Source organism: Podarcis muralis, chromosome 2, assembly GCF_964188315.1.
Source record: "Podarcis muralis chromosome 2, rPodMur119.hap1.1, whole genome shotgun sequence".
Taxonomy (NCBI): Eukaryota; Metazoa; Chordata; class Lepidosauria; order Squamata; family Lacertidae; genus Podarcis; species Podarcis muralis.
This window is the reverse complement of record NC_135656.1, coordinates 40,503,228-40,522,618: the sequence shown is the minus strand read 5'-3', so window position 1 is coordinate 40,522,618 and position 19,391 is coordinate 40,503,228. Positions and strand designations below refer to the sequence as shown.

The following is a 19,391-nucleotide window of genomic DNA, read 5'->3' as shown; positions in this document are numbered from 1 at the left end:
CACATAGGCCCTGCCCTCTGGGTCCCCTTAAAGTGTCCACATGCATACTCCATTCATCAGCAGCCAATTTTAACACGCTGGACTATATGACAATTACGGAACAAATGACACAATAAATAGTTGATTAACATTATCAGACTTCACAATTTATTTCTTTCCTGGCTCTTTTCTTAGCCACCCAACAACTATCATTTTCAGGGTGAAGTACACAAGTATTTAAAGCAAATTAAGATAATGCAATTCAAAAACACCAAGATAACCATCATTGCAAACACAAGGCAAAAAGCTAAAAGATTATACCAAGCAGGAGGTACTACAGACCTTAAAAGTCTCCAGAAAGTAAAACAGACACATTAAAAGACCACATAACAGAGGGTTTAATAAAATCTGTGAGAATGAAAAGTTAGTTGCCTGATGCCACAAGGCAGGCATTATCTAAATGTGAGGTTATTGCTGAGGAGGACCTGTTTCCTGTTGCTACTACACAATATTCCAACTAGCAGAAAAACCTGGTGAAGAGCCCACATTGATGACCACAGGGCACGTTTAGGTGCATATGGGAAGAGATGGTTATTCAGTCACTGTGGCCCCAAGTAATGAAAGAACTCAAATGTCAAAGTGAGCACTCTGAATCAGGCTCCGAAATGAAGTTACAAAGAAGGGTACTCTGAGTTGGATATGATTTCACCAGAGTTTAAATTAAAAAGTTACAAGTAACATAAAATAAAAACCAGGCCCATAAGCTGTGATAGCAGAGATGCCAGGCAATCTGGAAACTACATCCCAGGCAAAAGGATCTCCAAGAAATATAGTTTTCCAAAATGCTCAAGGGGCACTATTGAGTGCCTGAGTATTCTAGAAAACTATACTTCCCAGTCTTCCTTGATTACTTGAGCATCCTCAGAAATGCAGGAAATGGCACTCAAGATGCCAGCAAAATCTGAACTTTGGCATCCTCAGTCACTTCCTATGTTACTTCAGCATTCAGGAATGATGCACTTAGTACAATGTTTGGTTTGTACCATGTTTGGTTTACCAAGCCCAAACACCAGTCTCTAGCTATGGAAGTGCATTAGAAATCCAAAAATAAGTGTGTTTACCCATTCTAATCCCATTAATTTACAGACAAACCACTGCAGTTAAAAGTTCGAGAGGGGAGAAACAACTGTTTTAGCGTTGATTTTAATTTAATATCCTGAAACAAAAGCTGGAACTTAAGTAGAATAAAATGTTGTGATTCCTATTTTAGGAATGAATGGAGATATGGTGGATAAGTAACTGCGTCTGTATTAAGAAAGGAAGCAACGTAATGAGATGCTAAAAGGACAATTGCAAAATAAAGGCTTGAAATTATGGAGGCAACCCGAAAGTGAATGTTCAAATGAAGAATGTAGCTAGCTACCTGAAGCCACTGTTGAAATACCTCCTGTAATTGACTGGCTTCTAGAGACTAGTCAGTTTTGGAAAATGGCATAATTATCTGGCTGATCTCATAAGGGGAGATGCCATATCTCTGAAAATAGGCATGGACAGCTCATCTGGGACCCCTTTAGTTCTCCCACGATTGATTTGGGGGCCCGGAAAGAGAAGATGTCAGAGACTGCTATTGAGACTTAAAAAAATAAAAATAAAAAAATAAACTGGCAGGTGCTCACGTCCAGGAACTGGGAGCTGGCTCTTTAGTTCTCACTTGCTCACTGGAGACATTGCATATAGCTCAACAGTCCAAGTCAAAGAAGTTGCCCCAAACTTTCCTTATTAAAAATGAAGAGTCACTAGAGACTACCTGCTCTGTAAAAAGTCATTGGCCACCTGTTTGAAAGCTAGCCACAAAAGGCAACTGGTTTTTTTTGGGGGGGGAGAGGTTAGTTTTTGTTTTATTAAAGATTTTCTTGTTTTACAAAAGTGTTTGCAATGTCTCTCTCGTATTCCCCCCCCCCCATGTAACATTTTTACAAATCAGTTTCATTTGTTGAGACTTTGGGAAGAAAAGGGGGAAAGAGGTGGAGGGGAGGAAGGATGGGTGGGGTTGGGGTTGGGCGACAGTATTACTATTTTACTTACTATATGTAGGGTTTGGTGTCAGCGTTGCTTGTGTAGGTTCTTTGCTGTTCACTCCAAAACGCCCACCCACCCCACTCACACACGAAAACAAAGTTCAACACAGCCACTCACAAATGAACAACCACACCCTAGGCCAACCCCAACCTCTCTCACCACCAAAGGAACACAAGTGAACAAAAGGCAACTGTTCTGCTGACAAGGCACATATTACATTTATCCTCTCTACATATATATGCTACTATAGAATTCTGAAAGAGATCAACCCCTCCCAATTCATGCTATTTTCTGAGTCAATATGGAGGTGCAGCAGCTTGGGGCTTCTCTGAAACTGGATCTACTTGGTGTAAGCAAGAGAAATTTTTTGACCTTCAGAGGCCGCCAGTGAGACTGCATTCCACAATCCTCCAACGTTCATTGTGGAGACTTGATGGATAGATTTCTCATACATCCAATTTTGTTATTACCAACTTCATGTTAAGCATGCTGATTTCATTTCCTATTAGAGGATAGCCCCTGCTAAACCGGCCTCTTCAAAGTTTAGTTTTGTATTTTGCTCATGGAGTAGTGTACAATATCAAATGATTGCAGAAGATGTCAGAAAGATAAACACTGTACCTGCAAGAGATCTTCATTTAGGACTTCTGTTTTTTCAGCCCTAAAGAGAGAGAGAAAAGAAGGAAAATGTAATTCAAGACAGAGAAACCTTCGTGGGGGGGGTGTGTGAGTTTTATCTTTGAGCTGGTTGTCTGTTTATTAATGGTTTCATTAATGTTCTTATTTGACGGGATGTGGTTTTAAAAAAATGTATTCTACTTTGTCATAAATGGAATTGTATCTTTTATCTGTTATTGTGTAAGCTGCCTTGAGTGAATTTTAGACCTAATGATGTACTATAACCACTTAATCTTTGTTATTGAAAACAGCATACCCGACTAAATGAACATTGAGTCTGATCTAGCAAGGCTCTTCCTACATTCTGGAGTCATATTACCCACCCACCAAATTAAAATTAAAACCCCCCACCCTCCCAAATTCCTAAACCATTGTTCATAATTAATACATTCTGCCTTCACCCCCAGGTCATTTGAATATCCCCTTTCAGCACTTTCTCCAGTACTACAGTATCCTTTTCAAGACAGGTGACCATAATGTTAAATATGGCTGCATTATAGATCCATGAAACTTGCTTTAAAAGGGAGGGGGGAACCAATGAGTTCCTAACACAGAAACGACCCTTTTCAATATAATAGTACACTGATCGAACATTTGTACTCCTTTGCCTTGTGTATAATGCATTCCTCAAATGTAAATAAAACTGCCATGTGGCAAACCGCAGCTAAGTGCGGCTTTTTGTTGTACTTGTACATAAATCAGCCTAACATCCCTGACTTGGGCATATACCTCAAGCCGTTGCCTTAACAAAGTGCTAAAACCAACATCATCCTTGTGCTACCCAATCTAAGCCATAACCTTCTCAACCCATTGCCCTTCAGGATGGTTTTAGCTAATATCTAATTTATAGCTAGGTAAAGGTAAAGGTACCCCTGACTGTTTGGTCCTGTCGCGGATGACTCTGGGGTTGCACACTCATCTCACTTTGCAGGCCGAGGGAGCCGGCGTTTGTCCACAGACAGCTTCCGGGTCATGTGGCCAGCATGACTAAGCCGCTTCTGGTGAACCAGAGCAGTGCACGGAAACGCCGTTTACCTTCCTGCAGGAGCAGTACCTATTTATCTACTTGCACTTTGACGGGCTTTTGAACTGCTAGGTTGGCAGGAGCTGGACCGAGCAATGGGTGCTTACCCCGTCGCGGGGATTCGAACCGCCAACCTTCCGATCGGCAAGCCCTAGGCTCTTTGGTTTAGACCACAGCGCCACCCGTGTCCCTTAAATTTATAGCTACTCCCACCTTATTTCTTTTCTCTTCCTTTGGTATTTACATAATAGTTGAACCTTCATCTCTTTTTAGTAGCCACCCACTCTGCTATTCTTCCCTCTTCATCTTTTTTTGTCTCTAGACCACGTATACCCATCATACTTTCCTCCCGAACAGATCTTTCTCCTTTAGCTTTATAGCAGTTTGATCTTCATAGCGAAACCATAAAATCTAAAGGCTTCAAAACTCATATTTCACTGAAGATCCTTTACCCATCTGAAAGCTTTCTAAACACCTTATGTCAGTTCTGTCTCTAACAGCTGTGATGTGTAGGCTCCCTTTCTTCAAATAGAAGTGCTATATATTGATGTTTGCCAAATTCGCATCTATCAGATGAACTTTCTACCCCCTTCCTCCTCCCACTGCCTCAACCAATTGGTTGCATTAGCCACTATTACTCCAGGATAAGAGCCAATTATTAGTACTTCAAAAAAAGATGCATGATTCTGATACATCACATAGCAAAGGATCGCTCAATTAACCATACTTTTCTGTGTATAAGACAAGGTTTTTTTTAAAAAAAAAATAGGATGTTTAAAATTTGGGGTTGTATTATACACGGATAGTGCATAGGGGGGATGAGGGAGTGGTTGCTTCCATGAGCCAGAGATTGTCAGCGGCTATCGGGCATGTTATTGGTGGCTGTGGCAAGGGCTGTTCTCGATTGTGTGTCTCTGCCTCAATTGGGCAGGCGATGGTTGGCTTCTGCCGGTGAGGGGACAGATGATTGGTGGCTTTTGCGACGTGTGCGAGTGGCAGCGTAGGACAGTCGGGTGAATGATTTTCAGCAATCCCCCCTAAACAAAATAGGGGGTGTCTTATACACGGGGTGTGTGTGTGTGTTATACACGGAAAAGCACGGTACTTGGCAGGGGGTGGGGGCAGAGTGCAGAGATGAATCAGAAAATGAATCAGAAAATTTCTAGACCTCTGAATTTCATCAACAAGGCATGCTTCTGCAGAAGTTCAGAGGGTGAAATGAGGAGACTGTAAACCAAATGCATTGTACTCAAGGTAAAGCGAGGTGACGGAACGTGAAAGTTCCATGAAGCATTTTATCTGCGATGGCTCATTCATATATGCAAGCCAAGATTTGAGTTTGCAGTCATCAAGCAACAAATGTGTGTGTGAATCAAGTCAGAGCCCAGGTAGCCTTTGTGTCTTAAGAGTTTTCCCAGCCTCACCCTGAGTCACACAACAGAAATCTTTCTCCACCGGAAAACACACACACACACACACACACACACACACACACACACACACACACACGTTAGCATGTTACTCCAGATCAGTGATGGCCAAACTTGGCACTCCAGCTGTTTTGGGACTACAACTCCCATCACCCCTAGCTAACAGGACCAGTCGTCAGGGATGATAGGAACTGTAGTCCCAAAACAGCTGGAGGGTCAAGTCTGGTCATCACTGCTCTAGAGTCTAGGCTGTGCTTCAATCTCAGTTCCTTCTGCATAGCTTCCTATTGGAAACTGTGGCTAGAAAGCTTGCCAGCAGACACAGAGTCTGTCATGCATCCCTAACAAGAACACTTATATAAAAAGAGAAACTTGATCATGTTAAATGCTGAGCGCCCGCAGCTTTGCAGCTAATAAGGCAGCCGCATGAACCCAGAACTGTTCATGCTTTGCTTCCTTGTGACTTCGTGCTTAACAAGCCAACACAATTAGCATTCACAGTGATGCCCATGCAGATGGGGACCATGTTTGCGGAATGACAGCATCAACACATATTAATGTATCTCAAAAAGGTTGCATCAGCACCGGCTGTTCAGAGATAGGGTGGGCTGCCTAAGCAAGGGGTTGCAGTTCACATAACGCACATGCACACTTCCCTCTGACTGGACTTCACTGATTACAGCCGCCGCCAACCATATATGCATGTGTGTGAGCATGTGCATGCACACACAGACAATAACATTTCATGTATCAGATGTAGCGGAATGTAGTCTGTGAAATATTATGCCATAATAAATGGGTTAGTCTTTAAGGTGTCACAAGGATCTGTTGTTTTTGCTCCCACACACTAATGTGAATGTCTCCCATCCCACAACTGAAACTACTGAAAGAGTTACCAGTATGAAATGAAGGTGCTAATAAGGTCATGTGGAACATATAGCTGACACTGTGTCAAGCAGTAAAATTTGTTTGTGAAATTGATCTGCAATGCAATACAGTTAGCAAGATAAATGACTCTCCCAGAAGGTAACAGTGTAAGCATGGCATCTTCCCTCCTCCAGATAATCTGTCTTGACACACCCAGGTCTTACATGCTGATACTGTATTGTGAGGCAGAATGTCTAGACAAGTAGCTAGCTGTATCAATAAAATCATAGAATTGGAAGGGTCATCTAGTCTAACCCCCTGCAATGCAGGAATCTCAGCTAAAGCATCCATGACAGATGGCCTTCCAACCTCTGCTTAAAAACCTCCAAGGAAGGAGAGTCCACCACCTCTCGTGGGAGTCTGTTCTACTGCTGAACAGATCTTACTGTCAGAAAGTTTTTCCAAATGTTTAGTCAGAATCTCCTTTCTTGCAACTTGAAGCCATTGGCCGTTGAGTCCTAACCTCCAGAGCAGGAGGAAACAAGCATGCTTCCTCTTCCATGTGATGGTCCTTGAGATATTTGAAGACAGCTATCATAGCTCTTCTCAGTCTCCTTTTTTCCAGGCTAAACATACCCAGCTCCCTCAACTTTTCCTCATAAAGCTTAGTTTCCAGACCCTTGATCATCTTGGTTGCCCTTCCTCTGCACACATTCCAGCTTGTCAACATCCTTCTTAAATGGTGGTGCCCAGAATTTGACACAACATTCCAGGAGTGGCCTGAACAAGGCAGAATAGAGTGGTACTATTACTTCCCTTGATCTGGACACCATACTTCGGTTGCTCCAGCCTAGAATAGTGTTAGCTTTTTTTTGCTGCTGCATCACACTGTTGACTTATGTTAAACTTTGGTCCACTAAGACCACTAGATCCTTTTCACATGTACCGCTAGTAAGCCAAGTGTCCCCCATCTTGTAGTTGTGCACCTCGTTCTTCCTGCCTAAGTGCAGAACCTTACATTTGTCCCTATTGAAATTCATTTTGTTAGTTTGGACCCAGGTCTCAAATCTGTTAAGGCCATTTTAAATCCCAATTAGGTCTTCTGCGTCATTAGCTACCCCTCCCAGATTAGTGTCATCTGCAAATTTGAGAAGCATCCCCTCAATTCCTCCATCCATGTCACTTATAAATTATGGTTTCGCCCTCACTATGCAGATAATTTTTAAAATAATTTATTAACAAGACTACAGAGTCACTGTGACTTTAGCATGTCACCATTACCTTGGCACTGCACCATGCTCAATCCGCTGATAACTTATTAAGAAGACTGCACAACATTATGTTTATTCTGCCTATACACTGTCACTAGCAGAATGTTTTTCCCTCCAAGATGACCTGTGCGGTCAGAGTGTCCTCTTGCAATGATATGCCTCAGCAGTGTTTTAGTTAGCCTGCTCTTAAAAGATGACTCAAGTACAGACAACAAATGTTCCATTTGCCATCTTACAGCAACCAGGCAAGCTGTTAACTGTGTGCTGGATCAGCTGAGGTTTCTGAATGGTTTTCTAAGGCAGCCCCACACACCATGCATCGCAGTAACCTGAATAAAGGTGGTTGGTTCCATTGGCAAGGAGCCAACCTAAACTAGTGAAAAGCACTTCATGCCACAGATGCTACCAGGACATCCAAAGTGAGACCTGGATTTAACATCATCCTGCAAGCTGCAAGGGGTGTTCCAGCCCACCCAGAACTCTTTGAATATCTGCCCTTATGAGAGTTGGACCACCCGCAAACAGTGACTCAGTCATATCTGAATTGCTTTTCAGCTTATTTGCTTTCAACCAGCCCAATACCAACTCAGGACATCAGTTTTAAACTTCTGCCAGCAGCACTCACAATTTAGAGAAAAGGAGAATTACGGGAAGGGTAATTAAGAGTTGGGGGTCATCAGCTCATCAGCACATTAATGACACTCCGTCCCAAATCCCCCTAAAACTTCCCCCAATGGTTTCATATCAATGATGAGCCACATTACCATCATCATCATTATAATATATTTATTTATACCTCGCCTCCCCCCCCCCCCCGACACCTCATGCAAAGCAGTTAGTTCCAAAAGCCTCTTGGACAACTAAGTCTTATGTTGGTGATACACTGAGATTTCAGGAGAATGTGAACTGGGATAGAATAACTCCACCGGGTCATGGTAATGTGAACCAAGCCAGAGTCATCAGCCAGGATTTCCTGAACTTGTATGAAAATAAAAGCTCTTCAAGCCCTGCTGGCTTGTTGACAGAGCGACTAAGGTCACCCTTGATGGGAGAAGGATCAGAAGGAGGAATAGCTCGCACTTCTCTAGATCCCTTTCCATTCCCTCATGGAAGGGGCTCTGTGCTAAGCAATGCATGCAGCAATTTAAAGCATGCAGAAGATGCACCTGTGGCCAGCCAAATTGCCACTAATACACAAGACTGCTGCCGAGGATGGTATTACAAAAGACCACTCTCCCTACCCTGTGGTTTTTATCTTTCTAATCACAGATCACACACAACACAGAAGCATCACTAAATACCTCTTAAATGTGCCACAAGCTTTTCACTAAGCTTCTGAAGTACTTACACTTTCTGTGTTGCCTTTTAGACAAATGAGCAGAAGCCAAAGCCTTGTAACTTCTAGCTCTGATGCAAAGAAACTTCTGTTATGCTCTGAACATAGCATAGGTAAATCAGGGGTGCCTAAGCCATGAGTCACATCTGCCCCCAATAGGTTTTTTGTGTCCCCCTTAAAGACCACTTCCCCAATTTTCCAATTCTTAATTTTCAAGTATTATGTGAACTGTTCCTATCAACTTTCTGCTATGATACTATGATGCCACCACATCATGATCACAGTTTGGTGGTCCTCAAGACCCCTGCAATATCTGCATTAAAAAAATGGCCTAGCTGAACAACTAAAAGTCATAGCTTGGGCTAAACCTCTACCCTTCCAATAGAGTTGTACATGCAGGAGGCTGCAAGAGGCAGGGGGCAGGTAGGGAAGAAGGGTGAGATGCAGCCTTGGGGACTGTAGCAATGATGCCGAATAAGTCTCTGTAGGAAGAGCCATATAGCAATGCACAGAAGAACTTATTTCCTAGCATGTAAGTAGGGGGCAGATTTATAGGGCTATGAGGACATAAGAACACAAGAAGAGTCCTCCTGGATCAGGCCAAATGTCCATTTAGCCCAGCACCCCACTCTCACGGTGGACAACCACTGCCTTTGGGAAACCAACAGGCAGGATCTTCACTTATAATTCACAGCAACTGGCATTCAGAGGCATGCAGCCTCAGATAGTTGTGGTAGAACATAGCCATTGTGGCTAGCAGCCATTGATCACCTCATCCTAAATAAGGCCAAAGATTCCCATCTCTCCATGAGCTGTTACTGCACTGGGCATTCATTACTGCTGCTTAGCACTCACAAGAATTACTGGAGCAAGTAGCAAGCTCTGTACACCTCAGTTAAAAAATACAGTACTTCTCACAAATTAAAAATGCTGAAATGTTGCAAGGATGAGAACAGGTGCAGAAGGCATGTCGCCGAGCATGTGTTTAGCCTAAAAAACACAGAAATGGCACAAGGATTCTGTGCGGGAATGCCAGCAGTATTCAAAATGAAGAGCTACTTGAATGGAGGGAAGGAGAAGAAGAAATTGGCCCAATCATCCAAAGAGGGAATATGGGTTAAATATCAGGAAAAAGCAAGTGATAAGCAACATGGAGCTTTGGAGTGTGATTCACTGAAGGATTTAAAGGAAGATCTTTATAGGCATGTGCTGTGGGTGCTTTAAGTATTTATGTGATTCTGCCCTGGAGAATAAATGTGCATGAGTAAGGCTGATGGGAATTAGATCAAACTATGCAGTGTTACTGCTGCTATTATGCCTAGAAACCTCTGAAATGGTTCAAAATAATCCATTCCCCATCCACTCTCATGAACCATTCATATTACCAAGAAAGCTATTACAATCAACACTATGGTTATATATCTCTGAGGCAGTTCTAAAGGATTATACTCGCTATCTCAGACGAAACAATTAACAAAATGTGAGGAGAAGGGGAACTATTAAGGCATTTCTTCCAGCAGGAACTGAGGACTGTGAGAGGATGCAAGTTTGTATGGAAGAAAGCTTCTCGCTTGATTGGATGGCCAGTCTTTTAGATGACAAACCCCACAGAGCAACTGCTTAACAGCTACCAAAAGGAGCAATTAAAGAAGCCTCCACAGCTCAGCTACAGCACGCCAACCGATTCTCAGATCTTCCAAACACAGGTGACACTTGGCAACAAAATAAGAACCTCACTGATCAGACCATCGAGTCCAGCATCCTATTTTCCAAAGCAGCCAGCCAGATGCCCACAAGCTGGACATAAAAGGCAGTAGATGCCTTCCTCCCACTGCTGCTCCCCCAGCAACTGATATGCAGAGCATAACAACGGCCTCTGGACCTGGAGGGAGCACCTGGGAGACTCCTAGAGAGACTCTGCATAATGACATTGCAGTTCATTCATCAAGAGCCAAGTTAAAGGTTCCTCATTCAGCTGCTCCCAAATGTCACACTTTAAAATTTAACAAGAAGGCGGCAAAACTAGAACCCAACAAACAACGACCACCACCACCAACAACCACACAACAAAGTACTTGTGCCCTTTTGCATATAGCTCTCCCTGGTTTTTCAAGAGGACCCACTGTTCATTGTGATGTAGCTCATAAACTTGCATACCATGAGTTGAGCAGAATGTATAATGCTGGGCTGGGCTGGGTTGCCCCTGAATCAGAAGGAAGCTACTAAATAGACAGGTTCCACGAGAACTTCTCTTATATTTCTTTAATTTATTGGGCCTTCAACCTTTTCCAGCTGGTTTCTCAGGAAATACAGCCTTTCAGGTCTGGACAAAAAGGCGGTGATATTCTTTATTTATTTACAGTTTGTGCCTTGTAGAGCACAATGAGTTTTATGAGCCAGCAAGCCAAATAAAAGGAGTAGAAGACTTTGGAGAGCAATCTGCAGCAGCTGCTGCACAGCAATTCCCCCTTTCATAAAAGGCAGTGGAGGGATAAAACCAGCCAGTATGAACCAACACCATTCCTTGCATGAGCGAATATCCCACTTCATGCCTCCTCTCACTCTCTCGGTTACTCCTGTCCGCATACAACAATGTGCCCAAAGGAATGGCGATTCCCACACCAAGTTGCCTGCACGGTTAACATCATTTGTGGATGCCCTCTTCCTCTACATTCATTTGCTGGGTTGATCTTTTACTGTGTGGCTGCACTTACGCCTTGGAACCCCTGCTTTAGGCAGATATCTGGATACCTCATGTGCTCCACTCAAGAGTTCTCTGCAGTAAGGAAAAACAGATGTATCAGTCACTTGAAACAGGTATGTGGAACCTGTGGCCCTCTAGGTTTTGGATTCTGGTTCTCCACCTCTGGGTTTAAAAGCTACAGCCCTTTCCTTTTCATAATAGGGCACTCTGTAATATTATTAGCAGTATGCAAGAAATTGTGGGGGAGTGGGATTATGTTTTAAACAGAATAACAAACCTTGGCATTGCCTTGCTATCTTCAAACAAGTTCTGTCTTAATCAGAAAGCAAACACTCTAGCAATGAAGATCATCTCCCATCATTACTGAGCTGTGGTTCCCAAATTGCACATGTCAACCTGAGCAAATAAAATTGTAACTTGGTTTTTTCCTTTTCTTTAAAGGAAGGAAGGTAGCAAGGCACCGTAGCCTAGCATTGGCAGCAATAAGAATGGAGGATGGAACAATGGTCGAATTCTGAAGCAGCTAAGGATGGCCAGCCAACGTGCTTCTGTGCAAGTTGGCTTATTTTTAACAGCATGTTCTAAGTGCCAGCTGGAAAGAAAGCGAGAAATAGGCTTAGCAAGAAGCTCCCAGACGGCTTAAGAAAATGAGCTGTTCTACATGCTCCACAAACAGGGGTAGAGAGAGAATACAATAAAAAATGGAGGAAGAAGAGTAGCATACAGCCTCCTCCACAATGACACTTCCACTCACTGGAAAGGTTAAAACAAACACACACACTCTTCCGACTGTTTTCTGCCTTCCCTGTGGGATTACTGAATATATCTTTGCCCCATAAATATTGAAGAGCTTATCTGTTTCCTCCTGGGATTGGCTGCTTCTAACAACCTCTTATGGTACCAGACATAAGCAGAACAGTTGCTTGGAAGAAAATGTTATTGAGCGTAACACAACTGACGTGAAAGCAAGTTCAGCATGGCTCTGGTACACTTGCCACAATTCAGAAGCCAAAGATGAGTTAGCGTTGTGGAAATTGGGATGTCTTTCTTTCTACATATGTAGATTATTATTTTTTTGAGTCCCCACTGGCACATCTTTGATGTCATTTTCACTCTTCACAGTTAGTCCTTGAGGAACTTGCAGCACAGCCCTACATCAGACAGCTATTTCAGACCAAAACAATTTTCACCAGAGGCTGTTGAATGCTGCTCTATAGTTGAGTACAGTGAAAGCATACTCAATTGTCCCTCATTCTAGCACCCTATTCATTCTACCAACCAGTGAAGTGGACTTTCTCCCAAGTCTTGAGAGCAACTTATGCCTTTTGTGCCATCCTCACAATGAGGTATTTGAGGACAGCCTTTATTATGGTCTCAAGCAATGATCCTGCCAAGATCACACTTGGACCAGTCCCTGAGTGACTTTTTAGACGTGAAAAGGCTAATCAGGTTGCTTAATCCATGGTAGTGACTATCATCCCAACACATTTTTCTATCCAAGAAGGTAGAGATAAATGGTAGCAACAAATGAGGAACACCAGGAATGCACTATTTCCTTATTTTTAACACCAAGGTTTTCCAACAGCACCAAGGGCTTCTGCTCATACATACATTGGGGCTTTTGTCCTTCTTTTTCCTCGCCCATGCTCCCACAATTGGCTTGGTTGGGCATCAGGGGAACTTTCAGAACAGCACAAAGGAAAGGGGGTTGTTCTGTCTGCCAAGATGAAAGGTTTATGTAGATGGAATGCTTGAAATATCACAAAATTGAATTCTGCTCAATGTTCCACGTAAAGCAAGAACTTCAGCAAAATCCCTGCCATGTAAATAAAGAGCTTAAAAAAGGAACACAAAATAGAACATGAAATCAGAAAAAACAAGTAACAAAAATAGCATAGAACTTTACCTACAAAGCCTGACTTAGCCAGAAATGACAAAATGATATGCTAAAGTATGATAAAGGTAGTGCTGCATTACAAGGTTCCTTAAATAAAGAATTACCACTCTACTGCAGGTAGGTGTTCTTCTCCAAGAACAAAATAAGCATCTCTCCCACACACGGCATCTGGCAAGCTGGATTCCTCCCCAAAATTGCTGCTCTCTCATGAACAAGCCACACCCACCTTTACAAACTCCTAGTTTGAGGTACAGCTGGTGATCTCACAAAAACTGGTGGGTTTGAAACAATCCCCAAACTGTTGGAAATTGGACAAATGATCTGAACCCAACTGGAGGCTCACAAAAAGTGACAGATTTCCCCTGCCCACAGTCTACCAGAAGGCATTCCGTTTAAAAGAATCTCAGTCAAATATCAAGTTGTCAATGGTCCCACATATACCAGGAATGTGCATTCCAGTCTGCAAGGTGAATGTTTGACTTCAGCAGGTTTTGCATGATCAAAGTACAACCATTTTATCTAATGAAGGCTAATGTTTGACTTTAGCAGGTTTTGCATGATCAAAGCACAACCATTCTATTTAATGAAGAACAGCACAACACAAAGCACACACTGTTGCACAGAGTCGACAGGTTACTGAATTATCCATTCTCAAACTTTTCCAGTATCCAAATACTAGAGACTGATGAACACTCATTGGAAAGTTATTGAATGACAAGAGGAATCCACACCCAACCAGTTAAGTTTCTGTAAATTCTGCATTTGTGTATACATCAGCTGAATGAAAACATGGAAGTACAGTTGGATGCTGCAATGTGGTGGGTGGAAGTGGGGAGAAGAGAAAATGGGGATTAAATAAAAAGTTGGCTGCATAATGTCATGACCATGGAGTCCAACAGTGACCAGAAAACAAAGTCTGTAGCTATAGTGTCATTGAGAAAGGAGTCAGGCAGGCTTCTGGCTCTGAGCTTGATGCTGGTGAGCAGGGTACCATTGAACCAGAGTTTGGCAGACAGGAGTCCAACAAACCTGATACCACAGCACAATGGCCCATAGAACCAAAGCACCATGGGTGCCTTCCTGCAGGCTTAAGGAATTGAATGCATCTCACATCATCTTACTAGCTCAATGGTGTGGATAGTGTATGCTGGAGAAGTGCCCATCTTCAGGCCTGAGGGTTAAGAGTTCTTAAAAGACTCTTGTTCTCCAAAGGGAGGAAGAACATAGGAGAATGTCAGGTTGGAAAAATTGTCTCAAAAGCTCTCAGTTCACTTTCAAACTTTATCAGTGCAAGTTGCTCACTCGGAGCTCTCCATGGTGCTGAGACAACTGACCTGACTTGCTCCATGGGCTTCTCCGAAGGACCAGAACAGAACAGATAACTCACCCAAAGGAATCACCACTTGTAGATACTAGGAATCAGCCTCAGCTTGGGAGCAGCCACAGGGCATCCAGATTCCATGGCACGCATCAATTAAAAAGGATTGGCTAAAACCTTCAGAGATGCTTGTGCATCCGTAATATACTGTTGGCAAATAGTAAAGGGTTTGCTGTATCAACTTCCTAGTGCTCCTCTCATGGATCCAGTTACTTAGCATTAAGAAGGAAGTGAGGATAAGAAAACATTGATGCTGCATCTTTATGGCTTCGATGAGTGTGTGCCAGCAATCTGCTCTCCTCACCCTAAGCCAGACTGTGTGGGCAAAAACATCTGCTGAAGAACAGAACATGACAGACATGGAGAGCACAGGGATTTATAGTAGCAGAAAGTAATGGTGCTCCCAGGAGGAAGGGGTGGGGAGGAGCTGAGAATGAAGGGAACTATCCTGTCCCCTACCCCAATACTAACAAGCTCAAGCAAAGGCAGGTTTCATGGAATGCCATGGCTGGTCTCAGGAATGGACACTATGGAAAGGGACAAAGGGAATAATAGTCCCAGCAAGGTAAAAGGAAATGAAATATTTAATCACTCATCTCAAAAAATTAGCAGAAGGTCTCCAATCTCTCAAATAATTGCTGCACATTACATACCTCTTGGTTTTGCAATCACAGTCAGAATTGCGCACAAGCATAATTTCCGTAAGTCAGTCACTTCAAGTGCAGGGATGAGAGAGAGGGATGGAGAGAGCTGCCAAATCCATCACAAAAAGAAGCCAGGAATAGCAAAAGCTCATTGAGCGCTCCTTTCTTCACTCCCCCAGTCCCTCCCCCCTACATGGTCGGTTGGGTAGAGAGTTTGTCATTGGTTCAATCAAGCACCCCACTAAGTCTGGATAACTACATGCTTACACTGCACTCCTATCATGCCCGTACTGCATACCCAGATCCCCAGGTTCTAAAGAAGTTGTAAGCAATGGCATCAAATCAGTCTCTCTTTCTTCCATTTCTTCTAAAGCAGAGTGGCCAGGATGCAAAATGAGCACACAGCAACAAAGAAGGCATGAAGGGAATGTGACTACACTCCAGCAGTCTGCAGGGACAGCTTGAGTGCAGCGGGAAAGGACAGCTAGAGGGACAATGATGGCACATTGCATATGGAATTGATAAGAATCAAAAACATTCACACACTTCCAAATTATGCTCCGTAGAAGAAGAAAATGGGACAGGAAAGGCCTAAAAATCCACACATTGCCAGAGACGGAGAAGCAGTAGACACTCCACTATAGGTTGTACAGAGAGCATTTCCCCAAGGATGTCATTCTGAGTTGGCCTTCTACCTGTAGGTGAACTAGCACAGGGGGGAGGCAAGTTTACCATGCTGATATCTCATGCTGCGCAAGGAAAGGAGTATAAAAACAGACATATGCTGCCATCTACCTGCACGGTGGTTGCTCAGGCGAAGGAAAATGAGCAAAGCAGAGGGTTCAATTATCAGACAGGATGTTAGCGAGAGTAAACAATGCAAAAAAAATCAGTCAGTTTATACAAAGCAAACAGAAGCAATGCAGTGGCTGCAGGTAGATAATCTACAAAGTTGTTGCAAGACAGTGTGCCTCACTCCTTTCAGAAGGCAGAGGACACGGGTGGCGCTGTGGGTAAAACCTCAGCACCTAGGACTTGCCGATCGCATGGCTGGCGGTTCGAATCCCCGTGGTGGGGTGAGCTCCCGTCGTTCGGTCCCAGCTCCTGCCCACCTAGCAGTTCGAAAGCACCCTTAAGTGCAAGTAGATAAATAGGTATCGCTTTATAGCGGGAAGGTAAACGGCATTTCCGTGTGCTGCTCTGGTGCCGGTTCGCTAGAGCAGCTTTGTCACGCTGGCCACGTGACCCGGAAGTGTCTGCGGACAGCGCTGGCTCCCGGCCTCTAGAGTGAGATGAGCGCACAACCCTAGAGTCTGTCAAGACTGGCCCGTACGGGCAGGGGTACCTTTACCTTTACCTTTACCAGGGGTGGGATCAATTCCCCAATGGGGAAAGGGTATAACCTTTGGCAGCAGTGGGAGGGGGGTTAATTTACAGAAAAGTTGAGTAAAAGGAGAAATTATAGAGGTATAAATAATAATAATAATAATAATAATAATAATAATAATAATAATAATAAATTTTATTTATATCCCGCCCTCCCCAGCCGAAGCCGGGCTCAGGGCGGCTAACAACAGTCAAATAGTCAAACAGTCAAATTCTAAAAACATTCTAAAAACATTTCATTATAAAATTAATTAAAATCAAATTGTTGGCAACCGATTAGGCAAAATTCTGTGCAGGTTGCCAGAGGAGGGAGTCAGGCTGCGCCCTGACCAAAGGCCTGGTGGAACAACTCTGTCTTGCAGGCCCTGCGGAAAGATGTCAGGTCCCGCAGGGGCCTAGTCTCTTGTGACAGAGCATTCCACCAGATTGGAGCCGCAGCCGAGAAGGCCCTGGCTCTAGTTGAGGCCAGCCTAACCTCTCTGAGGCCTGGGACCTTGAGGATGTTGTTATTTGCAGACCGTAGGTTTCTCTGTGGGGCATACCAGGAGAGGCGGTCCCATAGGTACGAGGGTCCTAGGCCGTATAGGGCTTTAAAGGTTAAAACCAGCACCTTAAACCTGATCCTGTACTCCACCGGGAGCCAGTGCAGCTGGTATAGTTCCGGATGAATGTGATCTCGCAGCGAAGACCCCATAAGGAGTCTCGCCGCGGCATTCTGCACCCGCTGGAGTTTCTGGGTCAGTTTCAAGGGCAGCCCCACGTAGAGCGAGTTACAATAATCCAGTCTGGAGGTGACCGTCGCATGGATCACAGTGGCTAGATCAGGGCGAGAGAGATAAGGGGCCAACTGCTTAGCTTGGCGGAAATGAAAAAATGCCGCCTTTGTTATAGCTGTAATCTGCGCCTCCATAGAGAGGGAGGTATCGAAGATTACACCCAAACTCTTAACAGACGGTGCTGGCACTAATTGCACCCCCGCAAGAGATGGGAGTTGCCCCCTCGATCCCATATCGTCCCGCCCCAGCCAGAGGACCTCTGTCTTCGAAGGATTTAACTTCAACCGGCTCCCACGTAACCATCCAGCCACAGCTTCCAGACATCTGGTCAGTGTGTCTGGGGCCGAGTCAGGATGGCCATCCATCAACAGATAGAGTTGGGTGTCATTAGCATACTGATGGCAACCCAGCCCAAAACTCCGGACAAGCTGGGCGAGGGGGCGCATAAAGATGTTAAAAAGCATTGGGGAGAGAATCGCACCCTGAGGCACTCCACACACCAAGGAGTGACGCGATGACAATTCCCCCCCAAGCGCCACCCTCTGTCCCCGACCAGAGAGAAACGAGCGCAGCCATTGAAGGACTGTGCCCTGGATCCCCACGTCGGCAAGGCGGTGGTCCAGGAGTTCGTGATCGACCATGTCAAAGGCTGCTGACAGATCAAGAAGAATCAGCAGCCCCGACCCGCCTCGATCCAGCTGCCTGCGGAGATCATCTGTTAGGGCGACCAGAGCCGTCTCGGTCCCATGCCCAGCGCGGAAGCCGGACTGGAATGGATCCAGAGCAGATGTTTCATCCAGAAACCTACCGAGCTGTTCAGCAACCGCTCTCTCAATCACCTTACCCAGGAATGGAAGATTTGAGACCGGGCGGTAATTGGATAGATCTAAGGGATCTAATGATGTTTTCTTTAAGAGTGGACGCACCACCGCCTCCTTCAGTTCCCCTGGGAATATCCCGGTGCCAAGGGACAAATTGATGATATCCCCCAGGGGGGCCCGCACCTCGTCTGGACACGCTCTAATTAGCCATGACGGGCACGGGTCAAGAGGACAGGTGGTGGGCTTTCCAGCTTGGAGGAATCTGTCCACATCAGCTGGAGATATCCGGTCAAAGTGGTCCAATACTGGACCCGAGGACAGTCGAGGGGCCTCCAGTTCCTTTATTGTATCCAAATTGGCAGGGAGGTCATGGCGGAGCAACAGGACCTTCTCCGCAAAAAAGCTCGCAAATGCCTCACAGCTGTGTGTCAGATTGTTATTTAAATTTGGCTGTCCTTCAAGGGACGTTAAAGACCGAATTATACTAAATAATTGCGCCGGGCGAGAGCTAGCGGATGCAATGGAGGCCGAGAAGTAAGACTTCTTAGCGGCCTTCACTGCCATCTCATAGGTTTTCATAAAAACCCTATAAGATGTTCTTGAGGCTCCGTCACGGGCACCCCGCCATACTCGCTCTAGCCGTCTGAGGTCCCGCTTCATTTTCCGAAGCTCCTCGGTAAACCAGGGAGCCCGGTTTCTGCGGGGTCGCAGAGGGCGCTTAGGTGCGATCTCATCGATGGCTGCCAGGAGCTGGGTATTCCAGCCCTCAGCAAGCTCAATCAATGAGTCGCCAGGGGGAGCAAGGTCCCGCAAGGCTTGACGGAATCTATCAGGGTCCATCAGCCTCTGCGGGCGAGCCCAAATCGGCTCGCCACCTAAGCAGGGTGGGGGTGGAAAGTCAATCCTGGCTTTCAGAGCGTAGTGATCAGACCATGGCACCTTCATCGAAGGAGACATGATCACATCTATATAGCATACTAGAACTCAGGTCATCCAATGAAGATTAAGGCCAGATAAATGAGAGAATTTCTTCACACAGGACAAAATTAAGTTAATGGAATTTGCTCCCATGAAAGGTAGAGATGGCTGCCAGCCTGGATGACTTTAAAAGAGGATTAGAC

At 44.6% G+C, this 19,391-nt stretch overlaps 1 protein-coding gene across 10 annotated transcripts in view; it reads right to left on the bottom strand.

Annotated features, from left to right (window-relative positions):
- The window catches only part of ARHGAP44 (Rho GTPase activating protein 44), an 88,023-nt gene that overhangs the window by 34,730 nt on the left and 33,902 nt on the right, over nt 1-19,391 (bottom strand). For all 10 annotated transcript variants that reach the window (XM_028717157.2, XM_028717158.2, XM_028717151.2 and 7 more), the window contains exon 2: nt 2,680-2,719. In XM_028717157.2, coding sequence (XP_028572990.2) covers nt 2,680-2,719 — 40 coding nt within the window. The remainder of the gene's footprint in view (nt 1-2,679; nt 2,720-19,391) is intronic.